Genomic DNA, 21,556 nt, shown 5'->3' on the forward strand with positions numbered 1-21,556 from the left:
CTGAGGCAGGCAGATCACTTGAGGTCAGGAGTTCGAGACCACCCTGGCCAACATGGTGAAGCCCCATCTGTGCTAAAATAAAAATACAAAAAATTAGCCAGGGCATGGAGGCGCATGTCTGTAATCCCAACAATTCAGGAGACTTAGGTAGGAGAATCGCTGGAACCCAGGAGGTGGAAGTTGCCGTGAGCCGAGATCGCGCCACTGCACTCCAGCCTGTGTGACAGAGCAAAACTCTGTCTTGGGAAATAAATAAATAAATAAAGTTCTGCAGCAGGAAAAAAAGGAAGTAAAGTACACTTGGAAGAGGGCCAAGCAGGTGACAGGAGAGATTCAAGTGCGTGGTTTGACCTTTGATTGGGATTTTATATGCTGGCATTCTATATGCACATGTGGTATGCCAGCACTTGGGAGGGGTCTCTGCACAGTGTGTTCACTGAGGTTATACGCATGCTCACGTGAGGCATTTTTCCCTCACCAGTCAAGTCTTCCTGGAGGAAGGTCAAATACCCGTTCAACACCACCGTTTTACCTCTTAGTGCATATACTTCGGTCCACTCGCCTGACTCCTATGATCTTATGGGGAAGCTGCTGATCACCAGTTTCAGATGTTTTCTATGTATTGGGAGCTGTTTTTTTCCTGGTGCTGGCTGTGACCAATTATTATTTTAGAGAGTTGGTCACCTGGCTTTCCTGGGGGCAGGAGGCCTCCCCTGCCCTGCTCATGTCTGACTAGCTACCTACTCTGACAAGACAGCGAACACCTGTCCTGGAGTGTGCTGAATGTCAGAATTAAATACCTGAACCCAGGGAACCCAGCACTGTGCCAGTCCTCTTTATCAAAAGTGGCCTCCTTGAAACAAGATAGAGGCCAAAAATAAATAAATAAGGATGAAGAGACACACTATAAACGAGCATTAATCCAGGCTTAGCTGAATTCAATAACACATATAAGGACTTATTGTTTTTGTAACCCTGTCTCCCACCATGATCTCTATGATGGAACAAAATAGGCTTTGTACCTTTAACTAGCTAACTGAGCTTCTACTACTGTATTCGTGCCAAAAATTGCATAACCTGAGTTTAATCATGAGGAAACAATACAAACTAAAACTGAGGAACATTTTATCAAATAAAAAAAAAAAAGGCCAGTACTACTTAAAAGTGTCAAGGTCATGAAAGACAAAGAAAGACTACGCAATCAGTTTAGATTAAAAGGACGCTAAGGAAATGTGATCGCTGAACACAGTATGTGATCCTAAATCAGATTCTAGCCCAGAACACAGTCATTACTGGGACAGTTAGTGAAATTTAAATAAGGTCTATAAATGAGGCAATAGTATTATACCAGTGTGGATTTCTTGATTGTCCTCATTGTACTGTAATTATTGAAGATGTTCACATGTGGCCAGGCACAGTGGCTCATGCCTATAATCATAACACTTTGGGAAGCCGAAGCAGGTAGGATTGTATGATATCAGGTGTTCAAGGCAAGCTAAGGCATAGCGAGACCCCCTCTACTAAAAAAAAAAAAAAAATCAACCAGGTGTGGTGGCACACACCTGTAGTCTCAGCTATTCAGGAGACTAAAGGGGGCTTGAGCCCCAGAGGTAGAAGCTACAGTGAGCTGTGTTTGTGCCACTGCACTCTAACCTGAGCAACAAAGTGAGACCCTGTCTCAAAAAAAAAAAAAATGTTTACATTTAGATAATCTGAGTGAAGGCATGTACAAATCCTTCATTCTACTTTTGCAACTTTTTGGAAATCATTTCAAAATGAAAAATTTAGAAACAATTTTTAAAAAGCCACAGAAAAGAGTATTGGAAAGAGGCGAAGAAGTCACCTTTGTCAAACTCAAGCAGGCACTCAGTAAGTATCTGGTGGGCCCAATTACTGGGTTGAGCATTTGATCTCAACCCAAAACCTTGAAAGGATAATGACAGAAATTATTTATAACAAAACAATGAGGACATTTCTGTTTGGGAGCCTTGATACAGTGTGGTGACAGCAACAGAGACAGATTCTAGTATCAAGTTTTGAGATGCTTCATCTAAAAGGCAAATGCTTATAGATATACTCAATGCCTACAGCATCAAAACCTGCTGTTTCTGCTAAGGACAAAATGCATCTGCAAGATACAGTGTTTAATCCCTAGGAACTTTTTTTTTTTTAGACAGAGCCTCACTCCGTTGCCTAGGCTGGAGTGCAGTGGCACAATCTCAGCTCACTGCAACCTCCACCTCCCGGGTTCAAGCAATTCTCCTGCCTCAACCTCCCGAGTAGCTGGGTATAGGCATGTGCCACCACACCCAGCAAATTGTTGTATTTTTAGTAGAGATGGGGTTTCACCATGTTGGGCAGGCTGGTCTCAAACTGCTGACCTCAGGTGATTCACCTGCCTTGGCCTTCCAAAGTGCTGGAATTACAGGCACGAGCCACAGTGCCTGGCCAATCACTAGAAACTTTTAAAAAAGAAACAATTCAATATGACGTATCTCATATAGAGGGAAACAAATCACTCTTTTATTATACGTGTATTTATTATTTATTATTTCCATTTTTAATACCTTCAAGGCTTTGAAATTTAAAGGTTCATTAAATAATGCAGACACTCCGATTCAAGTGGGACTATTTCCTAGGATGTACCCACGCAACTCTTCCTGGCTTACTGTTTCCTGCAAACGATCTAGATAGGAGCAGGGCATGACAGTGATTGTAATGTGAGGAGTGTGTGCTTTTGATCCATCTGTTTTGTCAGGATTTTTATCCCTCACTGCTTGAAACAGCACAACTACAGAGGGAAAATTCAGAAGCAAATGCCTTACACTTCTTTAATGTCATTGGCAATGTCCAGGGCTCCTGAAGTCCTAGTGGGATGTCCTTTCAACAGATGTCTTTTGTTTAGGGCTGGGGATAAAGGAAGGACATCACGGAAAGTTATCTGCTGCTTGTATTGATAGCTTGAGCGAGCTGCCATTTCTATTAGCTCCAAGGCATCCCGGGATGAGCCTTTTACCTCTGCTCTTCTCTTTCACTTTCCTTCTGTTTATTTTCCGCTTGACTTTGCCCCACCACTCCCCTCCTCTCTTTTCTCTCCAATATTGCAATAGGTGCTAGAAATAGAAAGATGAGAAAGACAAAGCCCCCGCCTTCAGGGAGATCTTCACCAAACAGGAAACAGAGACAAAAATGGAAGTCATTGTGCTTCTGGTAAAAGGGAAGTGGAATAAAGGCAAGTTGAGGCCTCTGGATGTAAAAAGCACTTAACTCTGTCTGGACAAGTAGAGGAAGACTGAGTTAAAATGTGAGCTGAGAGCCCTGAAGAGATAATAGGAATTCAATGAGGACAGGGAGATGGTGACTCAGAGCTGGAAGGCTCTGAGGGCAGGACATCTTTGAGGAACAGGGACAGAGAAGTGTGACATGACTGAAAGATGTTTGTGGGGCTATGTCAGGTTTTGAGACTGGAGGCAGATCCCAGCTACCGTGGGAAGGCTATTATTATACATTCCTTTAAAAATCTGTTTTAGAGAATCATTTAGCTGAAATTCAGAACCACACTTGTAAATCTGAAAGCATTTACAGTGATAGAAACTCCATCAGCCATTGCCACGACAAACAATTGTTAAGTGCCTACTATTTTGAGCTCAAGGTCAATATATTAATCTCAATGTTTCTGCTTATTGCAAGCAAATATTTTTAGAGAAGCGAAAGAATTTAAATTTCTCATGATGGGTTTTTTTTTTTTTTTTTTTTTTGAGATGGAGTTTTGCCCTTGTTGCCCAGGCTGGAGTGCAGTGGCATGATCTTGGCTCACTACAACCTCTGCCTCCCAGGTTCAAGCGATTCTCCTGCCTCAGCCTCTAGAGCAGCTGGGATTGCAGACGTGCACCACCATGCCCAGCTAATTTTGTATTTTTAGTAGAGACGGGGTTTCACCACATTTGACAGGCTGGTTTCAAACTCCTGACCTCAAGTGATCCACCCGCCTCGGCTTCCCAAATTGCTGAGATTACAGGCTGAGCCACTGCACCCGGCCCATGATGGATTTTTTTAACTGGATTATACAAATCATTCTCCTGAAAATGCCTTCTAAATCATAGAATAAAAGCAAAATCTGCAATATTTAAAATTCTAATTCATGTTCAATCATGTTAATAGATGTATTTGAGGTCAGTGTATGACACTGCATTTTTCAAGATCTTTTCACACTCTTCTTAACAGATTCCAGTTTCTGGTTTCAAATACAATGGAGTAAACAAACCCCACCCTGTCTCTCCCACTGAAAATAGCTATGAAACCTGGACAGAGTGTACGGAATAGCTGGAGCACTCTGTAAAGTAAATAGCAGGCTAAGTGAAGAAGAAAACCAGAATTAGGGCCACCACCAAACCAGCAGTGAGGTTAGCATGGTGCTGACCTCTGCTATCTCCCAACCTGGACTCAAGGCAGCCCAAATCCCAGAAGTGGCCAGTGGCACAGAGAGGACACTTCAGGAAGAAACCCTCTAGTTCTCACTCTAGAGATGGAAAAGTGGCCTCCTGGCAGTGACAGCAGAAATAGTGGTGACATACAAGTGCCTAGAATTCCAAGGAGGTTGGAGGAAGACTGCCTCTTCACTGGAAGAGCTGTGGTCCCAGGAAGATAGGGCAAATCCCCACTGCATTTTTTCTTATTCTGTTCTCCCATTACTTGGAATCACCATGAGTGAATTTTTAGGAAGAGCACAGCAGAGTGGAGCACTAACGCCCCAGCTTTCTGGCTACAGGACCAAATTGTGGAGCCCAGGAAACCAGAAAGTACTAGAGAGCTCATGGGAAGGGAGAATCTTCAGAAAGCAAGTCCATAAAGGTGTTTCTGAATATGCATTTATGAAGAGATAACCAATGCTGGGATTATGTAAACCTTTCTCTTATTTCAATGCCCTGCACCTTATTTAAAAGAGACTGGGTGAATCAGAGTTCTGACTTTAAAGGCCCTTTTCTTCTCTTCATTGGTAAAGAAGTGAAAAGTGGGCTCTCCATTTGGACCATCTTGGCAAATAAATAAAATGCTCCTATTCCAAGGTCAGACCTCTTTCACTTCTCCAAACTATGATTGCAGGGACCAGAGTATAGACTTATTAAGGGTAAAATGCCAGTTCCTGAAATGTTTGCCTTACGTTGCCATGTCCCACAGGCTAGGAGGTATCTATCTTTTCTTGCTGCAGTAAGCATTTTCTCTAATGATAGCAGCAGCAACACGACAAGCAGCTGGGGAGAAGTCTATATGCAACTGAAGAAAAACAATAGGAATAGGGAAAAGACACAAAATGTTGCTGAGTCTGGAAAAAGGATAACAGAACAACAGAAAAAGGAAATTAAGAAGAAAGAGTGTAATTACGGGAATTACATAAGTGAATTACATAATCTCAAAAGAAAAAAAAAAAAGATTTCCAAAAGGAAATAAACATAGAAGTCACAAGGACTTTGGAGTAAAGAGAATTCTAGGCTCCGAGTATGGATACCTACTATGAAAAATAGACATTTGGGTAACGAACAAACAAGTCCTCGCTCTGTGGCTGTTTGTGATTGCTTTTTAAAAATTTACCGTAGCTAGTTGCCATTGGTCTCCCTTCTTTGTCCTAAGTAGCAAAGCAACCCAGGGTTGTGGGCACAGGAGGGGAAGACCACGTGGCATGTGACAACAGGCTTTCATTTTAATTTTCTCCAAGCTCTGTGGGTGCTCTACACCTCACATTCCCAGCTGTACCCTAAACAATGAAGAAAATTATTGCTCTGACCTGGTGCTTCATTTTTCCCCACTCATGGCTTGAGCTTTCATTAGTTTTCCTTTCTCATTAAGAAAATGAATCAAAGAATGAGAATTAAACATCTCCTGATCTATTATCTCACTGAAAATAAGAAGCCAAGAGTCCGGGGACTGGACCGAAATGAAGGGCCCAGCCGATGTGTGCGCCACTGCAAGATTCACACAGTGTGTGGGGGCTGTGCTCCTTCTCTTCTGTCCTCTGGAGGGCAACAGGGACCACTCACACCCAGAAAGACAAGATCCCCTCTACTGAGCACTCAGTGTTATGAAATCCAGCACCTTCCCTGAACAGAGATAATGAGCCTCAAATCACATTGGCTTTTCCTCCTTCTGAGCATTGGAGTTGGATTTTCACTAGCCTTTTAAAATTGTTTTCTGGGTGTGGTACTTTATGCCTGTAATCCCAGCACTTTGGGAGGCCAAGGCAGGTGGATCACCTGAGATTAGGAGTTCGAGATCAGCTTGGTTAACATGATGAAATCCCATCTTTACTAAAAATACAAAAATTAGCCAGGCGTGGTGGTGGGCACTGGTAATCCCAGCTATATGGGAGGCTGAGGCAGGAGAATCCCTTGAACCCAGGAGGTGGAGGCTGCGGTGAGCCAAGATCACACCACTGCACTCCAGCCTGGGTGACAGACAAAAAAAAAAAATATGTTCCCACTGCTCAATTATGTGTCTACCCCCATAGATACTATTGGAAAAGTATGCGGCTGTGTCCAGCTCATCTGTTAATCCCTGCTTTATGGCAGGCACACACCAGTGCTCAAGAAATGAATGGAGTAGGTAAAGGAACACTGAAATGAACATTGAAATGAACTGATTACTCTTAATTTGTAAGACTGTGCATTTTTAATAATTCCTGGGCGGCATTCCCCTTGAGAACTGAAACAAGAAAAGGATGCCCACTCTCATCACTCCTATTCAGCATAGTACTGGAAGTCCCTGCCAGAGCAATCAGGCAAAAGAAAGATATAAAAAGCATCCAAATAAGAAAAGAAGAAGTCAAACCATCTCTCTTCACTACAATGTGATTCTACACCTAGAAAACCCTAACGACAGCCGGGCACAGTGGCTCACGCCTGTGATCCCCGCACTTTGGAAGGCCAAGGCAGGCGGATCACAACATTGGGAGTTGAAGATCAGCCTGGCCAATGTAGTGAAACCCCGTCTCTACTAAAAATACAAAAATTAGCCAGACATGGTGGTGCATGCCTGTAGTCCCAGCTACTCAGGAGGCTGACACAGGAGACTCGCTTGAATCCGGGAGGCAGAGGTTGGGGTGAGTTGAGATCACACTACTGCACTCCAGCCTGGGCAACAGAGCGAGACTCCATAAAAACAAAAAACAAAACAAAACAAAAAACCTAAAGACTGCACCAAAAGGCTCCGGGAACTGGAACTGATAAACAACTTTAGCAAAGTTTCAGGATACAAAATCAATGTACAAAAATCAGTAGAATGTCTATACATCCAGAACATTCAAGCTGAGAGCCAATCAAGAACACAATCCCATTTCTAATATCCCAAGAAAATAAAATACCTAGAAATACATCTAACCAAGGAAGTAAATGATCTCTACAAGAAGAACTAAAAAATGTTGCCGAAAGAAATCATGAATGACACACATACACAGAAAAAAATGGAAAAATATTCCATGCTCATGAATTGGAAGAATCAGTATTGTTAAAATGGCCATACTGCCCAAAGCAATCTGTAGATTTAATGCTATCCGTATCAAGCCAGCAATATCATTTTTCACAGAACTAGAAAAAAACTATTCTAAAATTCATATGGAACAAAAAAAGAAGCCTGAATAGCCAAAGCAATCCTAAGCAAAAAGAACAAAGCTAGAGGCATCACATTACCCAACTTCAAACTATGCTATAAGGCTACGGTGACCAAAACAGCATGGTACTGGTACAAAAACAGACACATAGACCAATGGAACAGAATAGAGAGCCCAGAAATAAGAAGGCACACCTACAGCCATCTGATCATCAACAAAGTCAACAAAAATAGGCAATGGGGAAAGGAATCCCTATTCAATAAATGATGCTGGGAAAGCCATAGGCAGAAGAATAAAATTAGAACCATATATTCCACCATACAGTATCTTTCACCATATACAAAAATTAACTCAAATGGATTAAAGATTTAAATGTAAGACCTCCACTATAACAACTCTAGAAGGAAACCTAGGAAATATCATTCTAGACATTGGTTGGGAAAAAAAAAATATGACTAAGTCTTCAAAAACAGTTGTAACAAAAACAAAAACAAGTGGGACCTAATTAAACTACAGAGGTTCTGGACAGCAAAAGAAACCATCAACAGAGTAAACAGACAACCTACAGAATGGGAGAAAATATTCACAAATGATACATCCAACCAAGGTCTAATATTCAGAATCTATAAGGAATTTAAACAATTGAACATGCAAAAATCAAATAACCCTATTTTAAAAATGAGCAAAAGACATGAAGAGACACTTCTTAAAAGAAGACATATAAGCAGCCAACAAGCAGATGAAAAAAGACTCAACATCATTAATCATCAAAGAAATGCAAATCAAAACCACAGTAAAATACCATCTCACACCAGTCAGAATGACTATTATTAAAGAGTCAGAAAACAACAGATGCTGGCAAGGCTGCAGAGAAGAGCCTTATACATTGCTGGTGGGAATGTAAATTAGTTCAGCCACTGTGGAAAGCAGTTTGGAGATTTCTCAAAGAACTTTGAGAACTACCATTTGAACCAGGAATCCCATTACTGGGTATATAGCCAAAAGAAAATAAATTATTCTACCAAAAGGACATAGCCACTCATATGTCCATCACAATGCTATTCACAATAGCAAAGACATGCAATCAACCTAGGTGCCTATACAGTGGAATGAATAAAGAAAATGTGGTACATATACACCATAGAATACTATGCAGCCATAAAAAGAACTAAATAATCTTTGCCAGCAACATGGAGGCAGCTAGAGGTCATTGTCCTAAGCAAATTAATGCAGAAACAGAAAACCAAGTACCATGTGTTCTCACTTACAAGTAGGATGCTAAACAATGGATACTCAGGGACATAAAGATGACAAGGATAGACACAAGAGTACTAGATGTGAAGAGGGAAGCAGGGAGCAAGAACTGAAAATGACAGTCAGAATGGTGATTATTAAAAAGTCAAGAAACAGTTGCTGGCAAGGTTGCAGAGAAATAGGAACGCCTTTATACTGTTGGTGAGAATGTAAATTAGTTCAACCATTGTGGAAGAGTGTGGCAATTCCTCAAAGATTTAGAACCGGAAATACCATTTGACTCAGCAATCCCATTACTGGTTATATACCCAAAGGAATATAAATCATTCTGTTATAAAGATACATGCATGTGTATGTCCATTGCAGCACTATTCATGATAGCAAAGACATGAAATCAGCCCAAATACCCATCAATGATAGACTGGATAAAGAAAATGTGATACACATACACGACGGAATACTTTGCAGTCATAAAAAGGAATGAGATCATATTCTTTGCAGGGACATGGTTGGAGCTAGAAGCCATTATCCTAAGCAAACTAACACAGGAACAAAAATCGGAACACCACATGTTCTCACTTATAAGTGGCAGCTGAACAATGAGAACACGTGGACACAGGAAGGGAACAACACATGCTGGGGCCTGTCGGGGGAGTGCTGGGATGGGAAGAGCATCAGGAAAAATAGCTAATGCATACGGGGCTTAATACCTAGGTGATGGGTTGTTAGGTGCAGCAAAGCACCATGGCACACATTTATCTGTGTAACAAACCTGCACATCCTGCACATGTGCCCCAAAACTTAAAAGAAAGAAAATTACTTACTGGGTCTGCTATGCTCAGAACCTGGGCAATGGGATCAATTGTCTCCCAAACCTCAGCATCACACAGATGCCCAAGTAACAAACCTGCACATGTACCCCCAAATCAAAAGTAAAAGTTGAAATTAAAACAATAATGATGATTCTTTGCCTCACTACAAAAAAGAAAGAAGATGGTATAACCAATTCCAAAAAAAGTTAAACATAGTATTACTATACAACCCGGTACTTTCAGTTAGGTATACCATATGCTGAAAACACTTGAAAGCAGGGACCGTTCATAGCAGCATTATTCACAACCAAAAGGTGGAAACAACCCAAATGGCCATCAATGAATGAACAGATAAACAAAATGTGATGTGGATGAAGCTTGAGGACATTATGCTGAGTAGAATAAACCAGACTCAAAAGGACAAGTATGGCATGAGCCATCCACATGAGGTGCCTAGAATAGTTAAATGCATAGAGGCAGAAAGTAGAAGGGTGGTTATCAGGGGCTGGAGGGAGAAGCTAATGGAAAGTTATTCTTTAATGCATTTCAAGTTTTGGTTTGAAATGGTGGAAAAGTTCTGGAGATGGTGGTGCTGATGGATGCACAACAATTAATGCCACTGAATTGTACACTCAAAAGGGATTAAAAGATGAAATGAGATGTATATTTTACCATAATAAAAGAGACATAAAGCAATATTCATTTAATGTGCTAACATTCCTGAATCAACCAAGAGAACATCAGTGCTGCTTGTACAGCTTGCAGCTAGCTGTATGTGACAAAGAGGCGGTCAATGCATAGCTACACAGCTTCAGTGACACACAGGCCAGCACAGACTCCATGGCTGTGCACTGCCCTTTTTCCCGTGTGAAACTGGAAGAACACGCCTGGGTCTGCGGGAAAGGCACCTATCCCCAAGCTTCCAAGGCTGGAAGTTATAGGAAAATCTTCCTGTGGAAAGGGGCAACTGGATGGTGTTTCCCCACTCGTCCACCGAGTTGCACCACCCACCTGACAATTACTCACTTATTTCTAGCAGATCTGCCTCTTGGGCAGTACGCTGGTTTGGGTTCACTATTTCTCAGCTGCAGCCTAGAGGAACATTGGGAAGCTAGAGCTCAGCGTGGCAGATGGAAGGGACTGTACTGGTTTGAGCCGCAGTTCTTCAAATAAGTGCCTGTGTGGCTTTGGGAAAGCCACCTACGTGGACCTCAGTTTCCTTATTTAAAAGTGGGAATACGGCAGTACCTACCTCACACAATTGTACCACAGCTTAAATGAGCTATAAATGTTTAACAGCACCTAGAATAAAATAAGTATTCAACAAACAGGACTTTTTTTTTTTTTTTTTAGATGGAGATGAAGTCTTGCTCTGTCGCCCAGGCTAGAGGATAGTGGCATGATCTCAGCTCACTGCAACCTCCGCCTCCCAGGTTTAAGCATTTATCCTGCCTTAGCCTCCCAAGTAGCTGGGATTACAGGCATGTGCCACCATGCCTGGCTAAATTTTTTGTATTTTTAGTAGAGATGCAATTTCCCCATGTTGGCCAGGCTGGTCTCAAACTCCTGACCTCAAGTTATCCGCCTGCCTCAGCCTCCCAAAGTGCTGGGATTACAGACGTAAGCCACCACACCTGGCCTGGATTTTCATATAAGAGATATGTTACAGGTGGTAACAGGGATTGGGGCAGGATGGTCATTCATATCATTATAAGAATTGAAATACATAAATTCTACAATCTGAACCTTGTGCTGGTCAGATAGCCTGCAGGAGCTCCGGGACTGTGCAGGAAAAATAGAAGGAGATTAAATGGTGCTCTCCAAAGAGGTGGGTGATTCTTAAAACATTCTTTTCATTTTCATCTAATTCTTCAACTCGTTCCTTAATATTTTCAGTAGTTTGTCTCTTTGGTGGTAGATATGTACTTTTTTCCCACATCTACTAGAGGGTTTACTCATTCGTGCTTACGAAATGTCTGAAGACCCCTGAATCCAAAGAAATTTTGGTTATGTTAATATACTGCTAAATAAACAGAAAAGCCCTTAAGGAGAGTTTCAGGATTAAACACTACAGAAATTGATTGGAAAGAAATTATTTCCATCGGCGTGTTGGTCGGAACAACCTTTGACCAAACAGTGATGCTGCTTTCATGAGTTCAGTCAATCAGACTCCCATATTGATGGTGTGAAATTGAACTCACTAACTTTAATTGTTTTCTTAATTTTAATTATTCAGGTGCATCTTCCCAAAACCTGAAGACATTTATAGAAAGGTAAGCGGAAGATAAGAAGCTGTTTTTAATTTGGTTTCTCATTTTGAATAAGGAATGAAAACTCTGTTATTATCCCATAATCATTTTTACCGAGCATAAATAGCTTGTTAGTCACTATCCAAACTCTAGGATAGCACTCCTTGGGCCAGTGAGCATAGAAAGTGATTAATTTGCATATGTCCTCAAAGAAGGGTGATAAAGATGCATACAAAGTGGGTAAAACTTAGGCCTGACAGAAGTAACTGAAAAGACAAAAGGATGATGTCATATTCCTGCTTTATGAATGAGAAAACTTTTTGTGCTCATTTGAGCTTCAAGTTCAGAAGCAAGGCTTGAGGTGTCCTGACCAGAAGCCTCAAGAAGCCCTTGCCTTTTCAAAGTTGACTGTGGGTCCACAGCTGCCTGGATATTCTAAGAACGTGGACATAAGGATCTCAATAACTCACCCGTGCTTACTGATGCAATCGCCGTGAAAGATGCCAAGAAGACAGTATTGTGTCTATTTACCCAGGACTTCAATCCACTCTTTTCAATGTTATGCAGTTATATGGCCTTTCTCTAATAGGCAAGTGGGATAATAATTATGGAGAATAAATGGGAAATGAGAATGGTGGTTGGCTGTACTAAAATGAAAGAAAAATAGCAAAAAGTTTGCCAACAGGGGGGTCATACCACGATTGTTTTCAAAGGCCCTGCCTGTGTCACTGGCTGCAAAGCTAAGTTTCCAAATCTCTGACATTCGGATTCCATCTATGCCTTCTCAGCTTGTCTAGACACACAATGTTGGACCATCCTGCCATCGTTATATATGCCATGATTGGAAATGATGTCTGCAATGGGTGAGTTACTGCGAAAAAGTATTTTCAAGATTCTTTGGCTCTGGGGTCTTCCCCACCCCACTCCTCACCAACTCCACTCCATTATAGCAGCATGCTCTTTAACTGAATTTCTCTATCTTAGAAGCACAGCCGGGTGCAGCGGCTCATGCCTGTAACCCCAGCACTTTGGGAGGCCAAGGCGGGCAGATCACCTGAGGTCAGGAGTTTGAGACCAGCCTGGCCAACATGGCAAAACCCCATGTCTCTACTAACAATGCAATGTTAGCTGGACGTGGTGGCATGTGCCTGTAATCCCAGCTACATGAGAGGCTGTGGCAACAGAATCATTTGAACCCGGGAGGTAGAGGTTGCCATGAGCTGAGATCATGCCACTGCACACCAGCCTGAATGACAGAGCAAGACTCTGTCTCAAAAAAAGCAAGTCCTAGACACATATGAAATCAACAGAACCAATCTATGAAGCTGAAAACCCCTTTTGAAAATGTCTGCTCCATTAATTATCAACTCTGATGTAACAACAAATGTATGTCCTCATCATTTATGTCACAAGAAATGTGCCACTAAGGACTGAGAATCCAAGATTGGGAATTGTGACTTTTTTAGTAAAATAAGGCAGAAGCACAGCTACCCCCTAAGAATATCAATCTCACTCATATTCTCATCTACTTTACTTCCTCACGTGGAAGAGACAGCATAGATGCATAGACCTACAGCATTTGCAAAGAAACTATGAATAACTCATGGCCAATCCTATCTATGTCCATGGCCCCTAGCAAGAAGGTAATTTTGCTAAACTGCTGATATCAGCAGTGACTTCAAAATGGTGAATCCCTTAGTTCCTATACAACATTTGGGGAGTTTTGTCAAAATCTGTGTACACCCCTAATAATATGATACGTGTATGAATGCCATCTGTTCTGTGATTGTGGCCAAAAAAGAAAAAAAATTGGTAAGATAGAATTTAGAGCAACTCCGCAGTAGCAATAGCCACCCACTCACTATTTGAGGAAACCGAAAAGTAAGGCCAAGAGACGTTCATGACTTGCCCGAGGCAACAGGGTTGATTAATGGCAGAGCTGGACTCCACCCCAACTATGCTAGAAGTGGGCAATCCTGCTCACTCGCCCCGTTTGCTTTCCTGTATTTCACTTGCCATGCTTTCTAAGCCTGCGCTGAAAACAAAACTCAATAGTATTAAAGTGTGTTTGCCCACACAGACAAAATTCAGTTGGCAAAGGAGACGTAGACATAATCAGTGAAGTGTGTTCAGGGCAGGATATACCACACAATGATCCAGAGACTCTGATATGTCAGATATCACCTTGGTGCCCTTAGGCTGGTTTACTGCTGTCCTCAGAATCCCAAGTTGCCAAGGCTACATGCTGGGCACCAAGGTCTGTGAAGGGCCACCTGGGACTTTCTAATAAACAGCAAACACCATGACTGCCATGAGCCAAGAGGTACAATACTCTCTATCATTCCATCCTCCCAGCAGCTCTAAGAGGCAAGGATGATTGTCCCATTTAGCAGATGAGGAACTGATTTGGCAAGGATAAGGAGCTTGCCTGTTCTGGGATCGAGCATCAAAGCTGGGAGCCAAACCAGGTTCTCTACCAAATCCCATCCCCTTTCTATAGTCCACGCTTCCTTATTTCCTTTCTTTGACTCATTCACTTTTTTAAGTATATAGTGAACACCCATGATGTGCCAAGCACTGTGCCAGGCTCTAGGATACAATGGCAAAGAAGCCACAGCCACTGCCATCAAGAAGCTAATGGAAGGAGAAACACCATGCTTCAGCTCCTAGCCGCCATCATGAAACAGAATAAAGCTACGGTCAGACCAGCCAGTGCTCCCCCAGCCCCCAGAGCATGTCCTTCCAAAGAGGGACAGAGAGCAAACTGACAATACTGAATAAAGAATGTGTGCAGAAAGTGACTCTGGCTCCAAAAGCCAAAATCCCTGAAACTATACTTTTCCAGCACAACCTGCCTACCCAGACCCCTCCAGCCCAGTCCTACTTTTCCTTTCCCGAAGAGCTAAAGGGCAGGCAGACATCAGCCAGAGACCTGTGCCAGCCTCTCCCCTGCTGGGGATCTGGGCAGAGAAGCAGCAAGCATTTGGGTGAAAGAACAGAGTTGGCAGTATGGGATGTCCCTGTGGTGCCCACTTTGTGATGTCCTGTGGAGGGGTTAAAAAAATAAAGACAGATGGCAACTACACCTCCCCATCTGCCAGAATGTCAAGGTGGAATAGATTTCCCAAAATGAGCAAAGGGATTTTATAAAAAGCTCAAGCAGCAAGGAGTTACATAATAAGTCTGTCCTGGAACAAGTTTTAGGATATTTGCTTGACTTTTTTCTTTTCTTTTTCTATGATGATGCTAGTTCTTGCTGAAGTAACACATTTATGTGTTTCTTTCTCAATTCTCTAAACCCATGCAGTTACTCAACAAACACTTGTTAAATGAATGAGGGTCACGGTAGGAAGATAGCTTTTAGCATCAGAAAGTCAAAAAGAAAGGTCATACATATAGAGAACCTGACTTTCTCATTGTAAACCTGCTTAATTTGATTTAGGCTAACTCAGCTTCCTTCATGCCTTTCCCATCACTGCCCTTGAGAGCCATGTGATATGAGTGATATGGAAGGAGAAACATTCCTGAAAACGGCAAATGTGAAGGAGCTACAGCAGCAGAACATTGGGGTGGCAGAGGCAGCAGTGGGAAATGAGAATGGCCTCAGAACATCCAATCATACAGGCCAGTGACAACCCTTCCCCAACATCCCAACATGGCATCCCTGAAATGAACATGGTAATTGCTGGAAATGCCATAGAATTATCCAAGCGTCTAGCACTAGCCCCATAAATGGATATGGTTTCATTTGTTACAGTGGGCAATCACAGGACAGATGGCATTCATATAAGCATCATATTCTTAGGAGAATACACAGAAAGTATACATTATACATTTTAATCTTATGGAGAGAGCCAGGACCACCCACACAGGTTTTTTGTGCCCCCCTGGCCCCAACCATTGTTTTTCTTCAATGCCAATGCTTCAGGTTATACCCTGGGCAGCAGCACTGCATTAAGAGGAAGCCAGCCAAGGCACTGACAGGTTGCAGGCCCCAAGAAGCCTGGACTAGTGAGAAACAATCGATGCTATTTATTCAGATGATAGGAAAGCCAGTAGGGAAGGGAATGGACAGAGCTCCTACTGCTCAGAGGAATTCTCTCTCCTAGCCTCCTCAGTCAGAGACATGGGTAGCAAAGGGAATGATAAGGAAGTTACAACCAACCAGCATGTTCCAGGCCACACCCACATTTAAGGGATGTTTAATGTATCTCTATGCATGAGGTAATGTGGAAGTCCTCACCCCATTTCCAGTGTGTATTACGATGCCCCTTCTCCCCAGCTACTCAGAAGGCTAAGGTGGGAGGATAGCTTGAGCCCAGGGGTTCAACCCTGCAGTGAGCTATGATCATACCACAGCCCTTCAGCCTGGGTGATAGAGCAAGACCCTGTATCTGTTTAAAAAAAAAAAATCTCTTCAAGGGGATTGGATGGGAGCCCAATGATGTGATTGCAACTGGCTGGCATGAAGAAAAGGGCTAACCCTCTTAACTGGGTGTTTTGAAAACACAAATCTAGCTATGAGTGAGGTCTGAGCACTTGATCACTAGCGATCTGGGCTTTAGCTATGGTTCTAGGAAGCCAATTTTCTGCACAAGCTGATCAATTTCTTCCTTGAAAAGGGACACCTGTCTCTGGCACCAGCCAGGTAAAATCTGGCTGGCTTACCTACCAGGGTAATGAAATGATCAGGCTTATTTTGCCTGATCAGACACAATTCATTAGGGCAGGACAGGCTTCAGAGCCACCCTCAGGGGTGAGGCTCTTCATCTGTTCTGAGCTCGTCATGTACTCCCGACGTGTGTGAGAGCATGTCAGTGAGCACCAATTTCTCTCTCATTATTTTCCCTAGTGTGGCCACTGTGTCCCAGGCTGATTTTCACATCTTCTCCGTTATTTGAGCACTCCTGATCTCTCACCTATCCATCTGAATGTCTGGAGTGAGCTCATTGTGAGAAGGGGTGCCAGGGTGCTGGGGTGGGCAGGCAAACTGAGGGTGGCAGGTGACTGGGACTCCTGAGTTGAAAAGGATTAGACACTTTCAGCTCAGCCCATTTGTTCTTTGGCAGACACCAGAGAACCTAGTAGGTAGTTCCCAATCACTAGGGTTCTCTGATCTCCAGAATACTAGCACTAAGTCTCCCCCAGGATCACCAGAGGAGAGAGAGTACACAGGTCAAAATGGCATTGAAAACTTTTCAGGGACAGAAGTCAGAAGGCATCTTCTATGGCATCTGGAAGGAGTGATCCCCCCACGACTCACATAGACTCCCTTGCCCTTACCTGAGCTAAGAGTTGGTTGATTTTGCTCTGCAAATTAAAAGTAAATTATATAGTTGTGCCAGATGGAACAAAGATAACTGGCGAATGTTCCATTAGCAACACCAAGGCTTCCATTTTGATTTCACTTAGCAATTAACCATGTTGATTATACTTGCTTAATTTGTGGGTGCCCTTTCATAAGCACAAATTAGCTCAAATTCTTCATTTAGCATCAGGGTTGTGTCTCTAACCAAAAAAATAATTATTCAATGGGGATTTGGGGAGACTTTGTCCATCTTAACTCATCTTGCCTTTATGTGGTTGGAGAACATTAGCTCAGCATAATTGCTTTATGCCAAAGTGCTGTTGTATTAACATGAAAAAAAAAAAGGTGTGGCAAGGCAAAAGTTAATAGGCAGTGTGTGCTAGCTTTACCAATGACAGAAAAAAGGATGCAGACACCCAACTTGCCTTTCATTTCACCCTTGCTGTCACACTTCAGACACACAGAGAATACAGAACCTGGGTACTTTGGGCAGATTCTCCAGTGCTGCTTCTGTGTAGGTGGGAATTAAGTCAAAGCCCCTCCCCACCCCTCTCCCCTAGTAGGTAGGTCACCTAGTCGCAAATCTTTGTAGCTGCTTTTTAGCAGGTTAGAAAGATTTTTATTTTTAAAATAGTATAATTTTTTCATGACAATGGAAAGCATGAATTTAGCATGCAGTTCTACATCCTGAGGTTTTGTAAAATTAGACATCTTCTTCTCTCCCCTCTTAGGAGACTCCAGCAATCCATTACCTAGTGTAGAAGCACATACACCAACCACAGCTACCACCCTACTGGCTACCCCCACAGCTCCAAAAGTATTGTTGTAGTCAACAGTACTTTTTAGCCATCTTTCTATATTCATACATAAAAATTACTTCATTTGTTTTATTCAGGTGAAATTCACATAATGTAAGACTAACCATTCTAAAGCAAACAATTCAGTGGCATTCCCAGTTCACCGTGTTGTTCAACCAATGGTATCTAGTTATTTTATTCTTTGTAATGGCTGTATAGAGTTCTATTGTATGGGTGTACCATAATTTATGTATTTAGGCTTTTATCTTTTCCAGTTGTGCACTATACCAAGTAATATTGCAGTACTCGTATGTACATTTTTACATATTTGTGGAAATGTTACTGTAGGATAACTTCTTGAAATTTCAAGGTCAAAAGTTAAGCCAACTTTAAATTTGGATACATCTTTAAAAATTGCCCTCCAAAAAGACAGTGCCAATATTCATTTATGAGCTCCCTTAAAAGTAAGAAGTGTGGATTCCTGAGGACCCCTTTCTGTCCCCTCTTCCCAGATCACTCATGCCCTGGGTCCAGCCTCTGAGTGATGGACTTATTTGATCTAGTTCACAGTCTATATTAAGTTCACTGGAGCTGCCATAACAAAGTACCAAAACTGGATGACTCAAAATGCAGACATGTATTCCATCAGAGTTCTGGATGCTAAAAATCCAAGATCAAGGTGTCTGCAGGGTCATGCTCCCTCTGAAAGCTCTAGGGAAAAATCCTTCCTTTTCTCTTTCTGCTTCTGGTGGCCCCCAGCGATCCTCAGCACTTTTTGGCTCCTGGAAGCCATAACCCCAGATTCTGCCTCTGTCTTCACGTGGCCTTCATCCTGGCATGTGTCTGTGTGTCCTCTCCTCTTCTTAGGAGGATTCAGTCATTGAATTTAAGGCCCACACTAATCCCTTATGACCTCATGTTAACTAATGACAGCCATAAAGACCCTGTTTTCAAGTAATGTCATATTCTCAGGGACACTATTTAAACCACTGCAGTATCATTAGGGAAACTGGAATTTTAAGTATGCAAAATGGAAAGTAACACTGTAGCATTATTCCACTTAGGGTAAAGACAGGCAGTTAGAGCCTAAAGAATAGATGAAAACCCTATAAAATTCTGTATTCTACTCCCAAGTTAATGCAGGTTAGGATCCTAATCCATATTTGCTGTGTTCCTGAAGGTGTGTGCAAAAGTCAGTTGTGCAAAAAATGAACAATAATAAACATATATTAATGCCAAAAATATTTTGGGACTCCTTGCCTTTTAAACATAGCTTTTTAAAATAATTTCAACTTTTATTTTAGATTCAGGGGTACATGTGCAATTTCATTACATTACATGGATATATTGTGTTATGCTGAGGTTTGGAGTACAAATCACCTCATCACCCTGCTGGTGAGCAGAGTACCCAATGAAACATAACATTAAATCAATCAATGAACACAATTTAAACATAACTTCAAATGATGTCTTTGTAGTATTTTGTATATTCCTTACTTCTTTTCCAAACCAAATGAAAATAAGTCAATCAGCTTAAATTCAATAAATGTCTGACTGAGGGTAAAGATTGGCCACTTTCAGCGCACTTAGGAATTTGACCTTCATCTGACATGCTTTGATTTTAGGCCTGTGTTTCCCATAACTACTTTCAGCACTTTGTTTATTTTACTAACTTTTACAAAATAAGAAGAGAAAATATAACTTAAAATTTCAAATACCCTCTATAGAGCACAAGCACTAATATTTAAAGACAATAATGCAAGCTGGAATTGTTTGTTGGAAATGGTGTTGCAGGGTATAGCCTGGAATAGAAGCCCATCAGAAAATGCATGCAAGTCCAAATCCAGTGCCGAAAATGAAGGATAAAAAGCAAGATATAGTGTGGACATATAATACAGCTTTGTCAGTAAGATTCTGTTTTCTAACTGTGATACATTTGAAAAGTTTTAAAGACCAAGTTACAAATGTCAAAGTGTCAAATAAATCATAAGCAACACCAGACCCCTTTCATTTCAAAAACTGTGTAAGTCAGGCCAGTGAGGTTATGCTACAGGAACACGGGAACAAACAGTCCCTAAAATCTTAGTAGCATAAACAAAAAAGCTTATGTCTCTCTCATACTACTTGTCCATCAGAGATCACCATGGGACTCTGTCCTGGGACTCAGATTGTTGAAGCAGCTATCTTGAATGTTGCCTATACCCATTCAAAGAAAAAGAGGATTCTAGAAGGTGTCACATCACCAAATATGACACGTCACTTCAGCTCACCACTCATTGGTTAGAACTAGTCACATGCTCCACTCAACCACAGAGAAGTCAGGAAATATAGTCTGACCATGTGCCAGAAAGGTGGAAATCCAGGAATATTTTGCAAATAGCCCCAATGACCACCACATTGTGTGTGTGTGTGCGTGTGTGTGTGTGTGTGTGTGTGTGTGTGTGTGTGAGATGTATCTTGTATTTGCCTGCAATTTGCATGCATCTATCCCTATAATTAAGCAAGATATTTTCTGTTTATTCCACCAACAGGAAGCGCGACACAGTCCCAGCCATGACCACTCCTGAGAAATTCTACTCCAACGTCATGCAGACTCTGAAGTATCTAAATTCCCACCTACCCAAGGGCAGCCATGTTATTTTTTATGGCTTACCAGATGGAACCTTTCTCTGGGATAATTTGCACAACAGATATCATCCTCTCGGTACCAGTTTGAAGATTCTTTTTCTCTTTAACAATATCAATGTATATATAGTTAAATGTATATATGGTTCAAGCCATATAGAAATGTGCCTAAAATGCCATCATGGGACATGAGTCAGAGCTGATAAACACAAGAGCCCCCAGGTGCAGTATCTAAAGGTCATTACCCAGAGGTGGGCAGAATCAGATCTAAAGCCAGAAAGGGCAGAAGTAATTCATGAAGAATTAAGACACACTGAAAGGTAAGCGCTCAAACCAAGAAACTTCTCTAACAGAAGGTGAAATGTAAAATGAGCTGAGGAAGCCCAAACAGGAGACAGACCCCTGAGTGGAAGGTATGGATCTCTCTGAACCTCACTGGTGAGTGCCTCCTCGTGGCCTGTTAGAATTCTCTAGAGCATGGTCCTCCAGCCTGCTCATTACCTGCTTGTACACTCTCTTGGGGTCCTTGGCTCTAAAATGTCCCTGGGACCTTCTAATGGCAACTCAAATATTCCTGATACCATACAAACATAAAAGTGCCAGTAATTCATATTAGGAAGATGTGATCCTTACCCCTGTGAGATAGATGTTTTCATCAAGCACAATAATGTCATTTTATAGATGAGAAAACCAAGGCTCAGAGAGGTCAGGTAGCTTGCCAAATGCCACAGAGCTCACTGAATATGTAAGCTGGCTGTAGCAGGACTCTGCCTTCTGTTTTTCAGGGGAGAATGTATTTATTAAGTGCCTACTATGTGCCAGACACTGTTCTAGGCACAGGGTAACCAGCAGCAAACACAATAGTGTTAAGCTCCTGCCCACAGAAAGATTACATGACAGTGGGAGAATGA

The 21,556-nt window shown here is 41.9% G+C and overlaps 1 protein-coding gene and 1 long non-coding RNA gene across 5 annotated transcripts in view; one reads left to right on the forward strand and one right to left on the reverse strand.

Moving 5' to 3' along the window:
* The window catches only part of AOAH (acyloxyacyl hydrolase), a 191,842-nt gene that overhangs the window by 143,478 nt on the left and 26,808 nt on the right, over window positions 1–21,556 (forward strand). For all 4 annotated transcript variants that reach the window (XM_032286786.1, XM_032286785.1, XM_032286788.1 and 1 more), the window contains 3 exons: window positions 11,903–11,939; window positions 12,704–12,778; window positions 20,552–20,724. In XM_032286786.1, coding sequence (XP_032142677.1) covers window positions 11,903–11,939; window positions 12,704–12,778; window positions 20,552–20,724 — 285 coding nt within the window. The remainder of the gene's footprint in view (window positions 1–11,902; window positions 11,940–12,703; window positions 12,779–20,551; window positions 20,725–21,556) is intronic.
* LOC116557338 overlaps window positions 1–21,556 on the reverse strand; it is a 141,356-nt gene that overhangs the window by 68,155 nt on the left and 51,645 nt on the right. The window lies entirely within an intron of this gene.

This window comes from Sapajus apella, unplaced genomic scaffold (assembly GCF_009761245.1).
Source record: "Sapajus apella isolate SASKATOON/1434 unplaced genomic scaffold, GSC_monkey_1.0 scaffold19, whole genome shotgun sequence".
In the NCBI taxonomy this organism is placed as follows: Eukaryota; Metazoa; Chordata; class Mammalia; order Primates; family Cebidae; genus Sapajus; species Sapajus apella.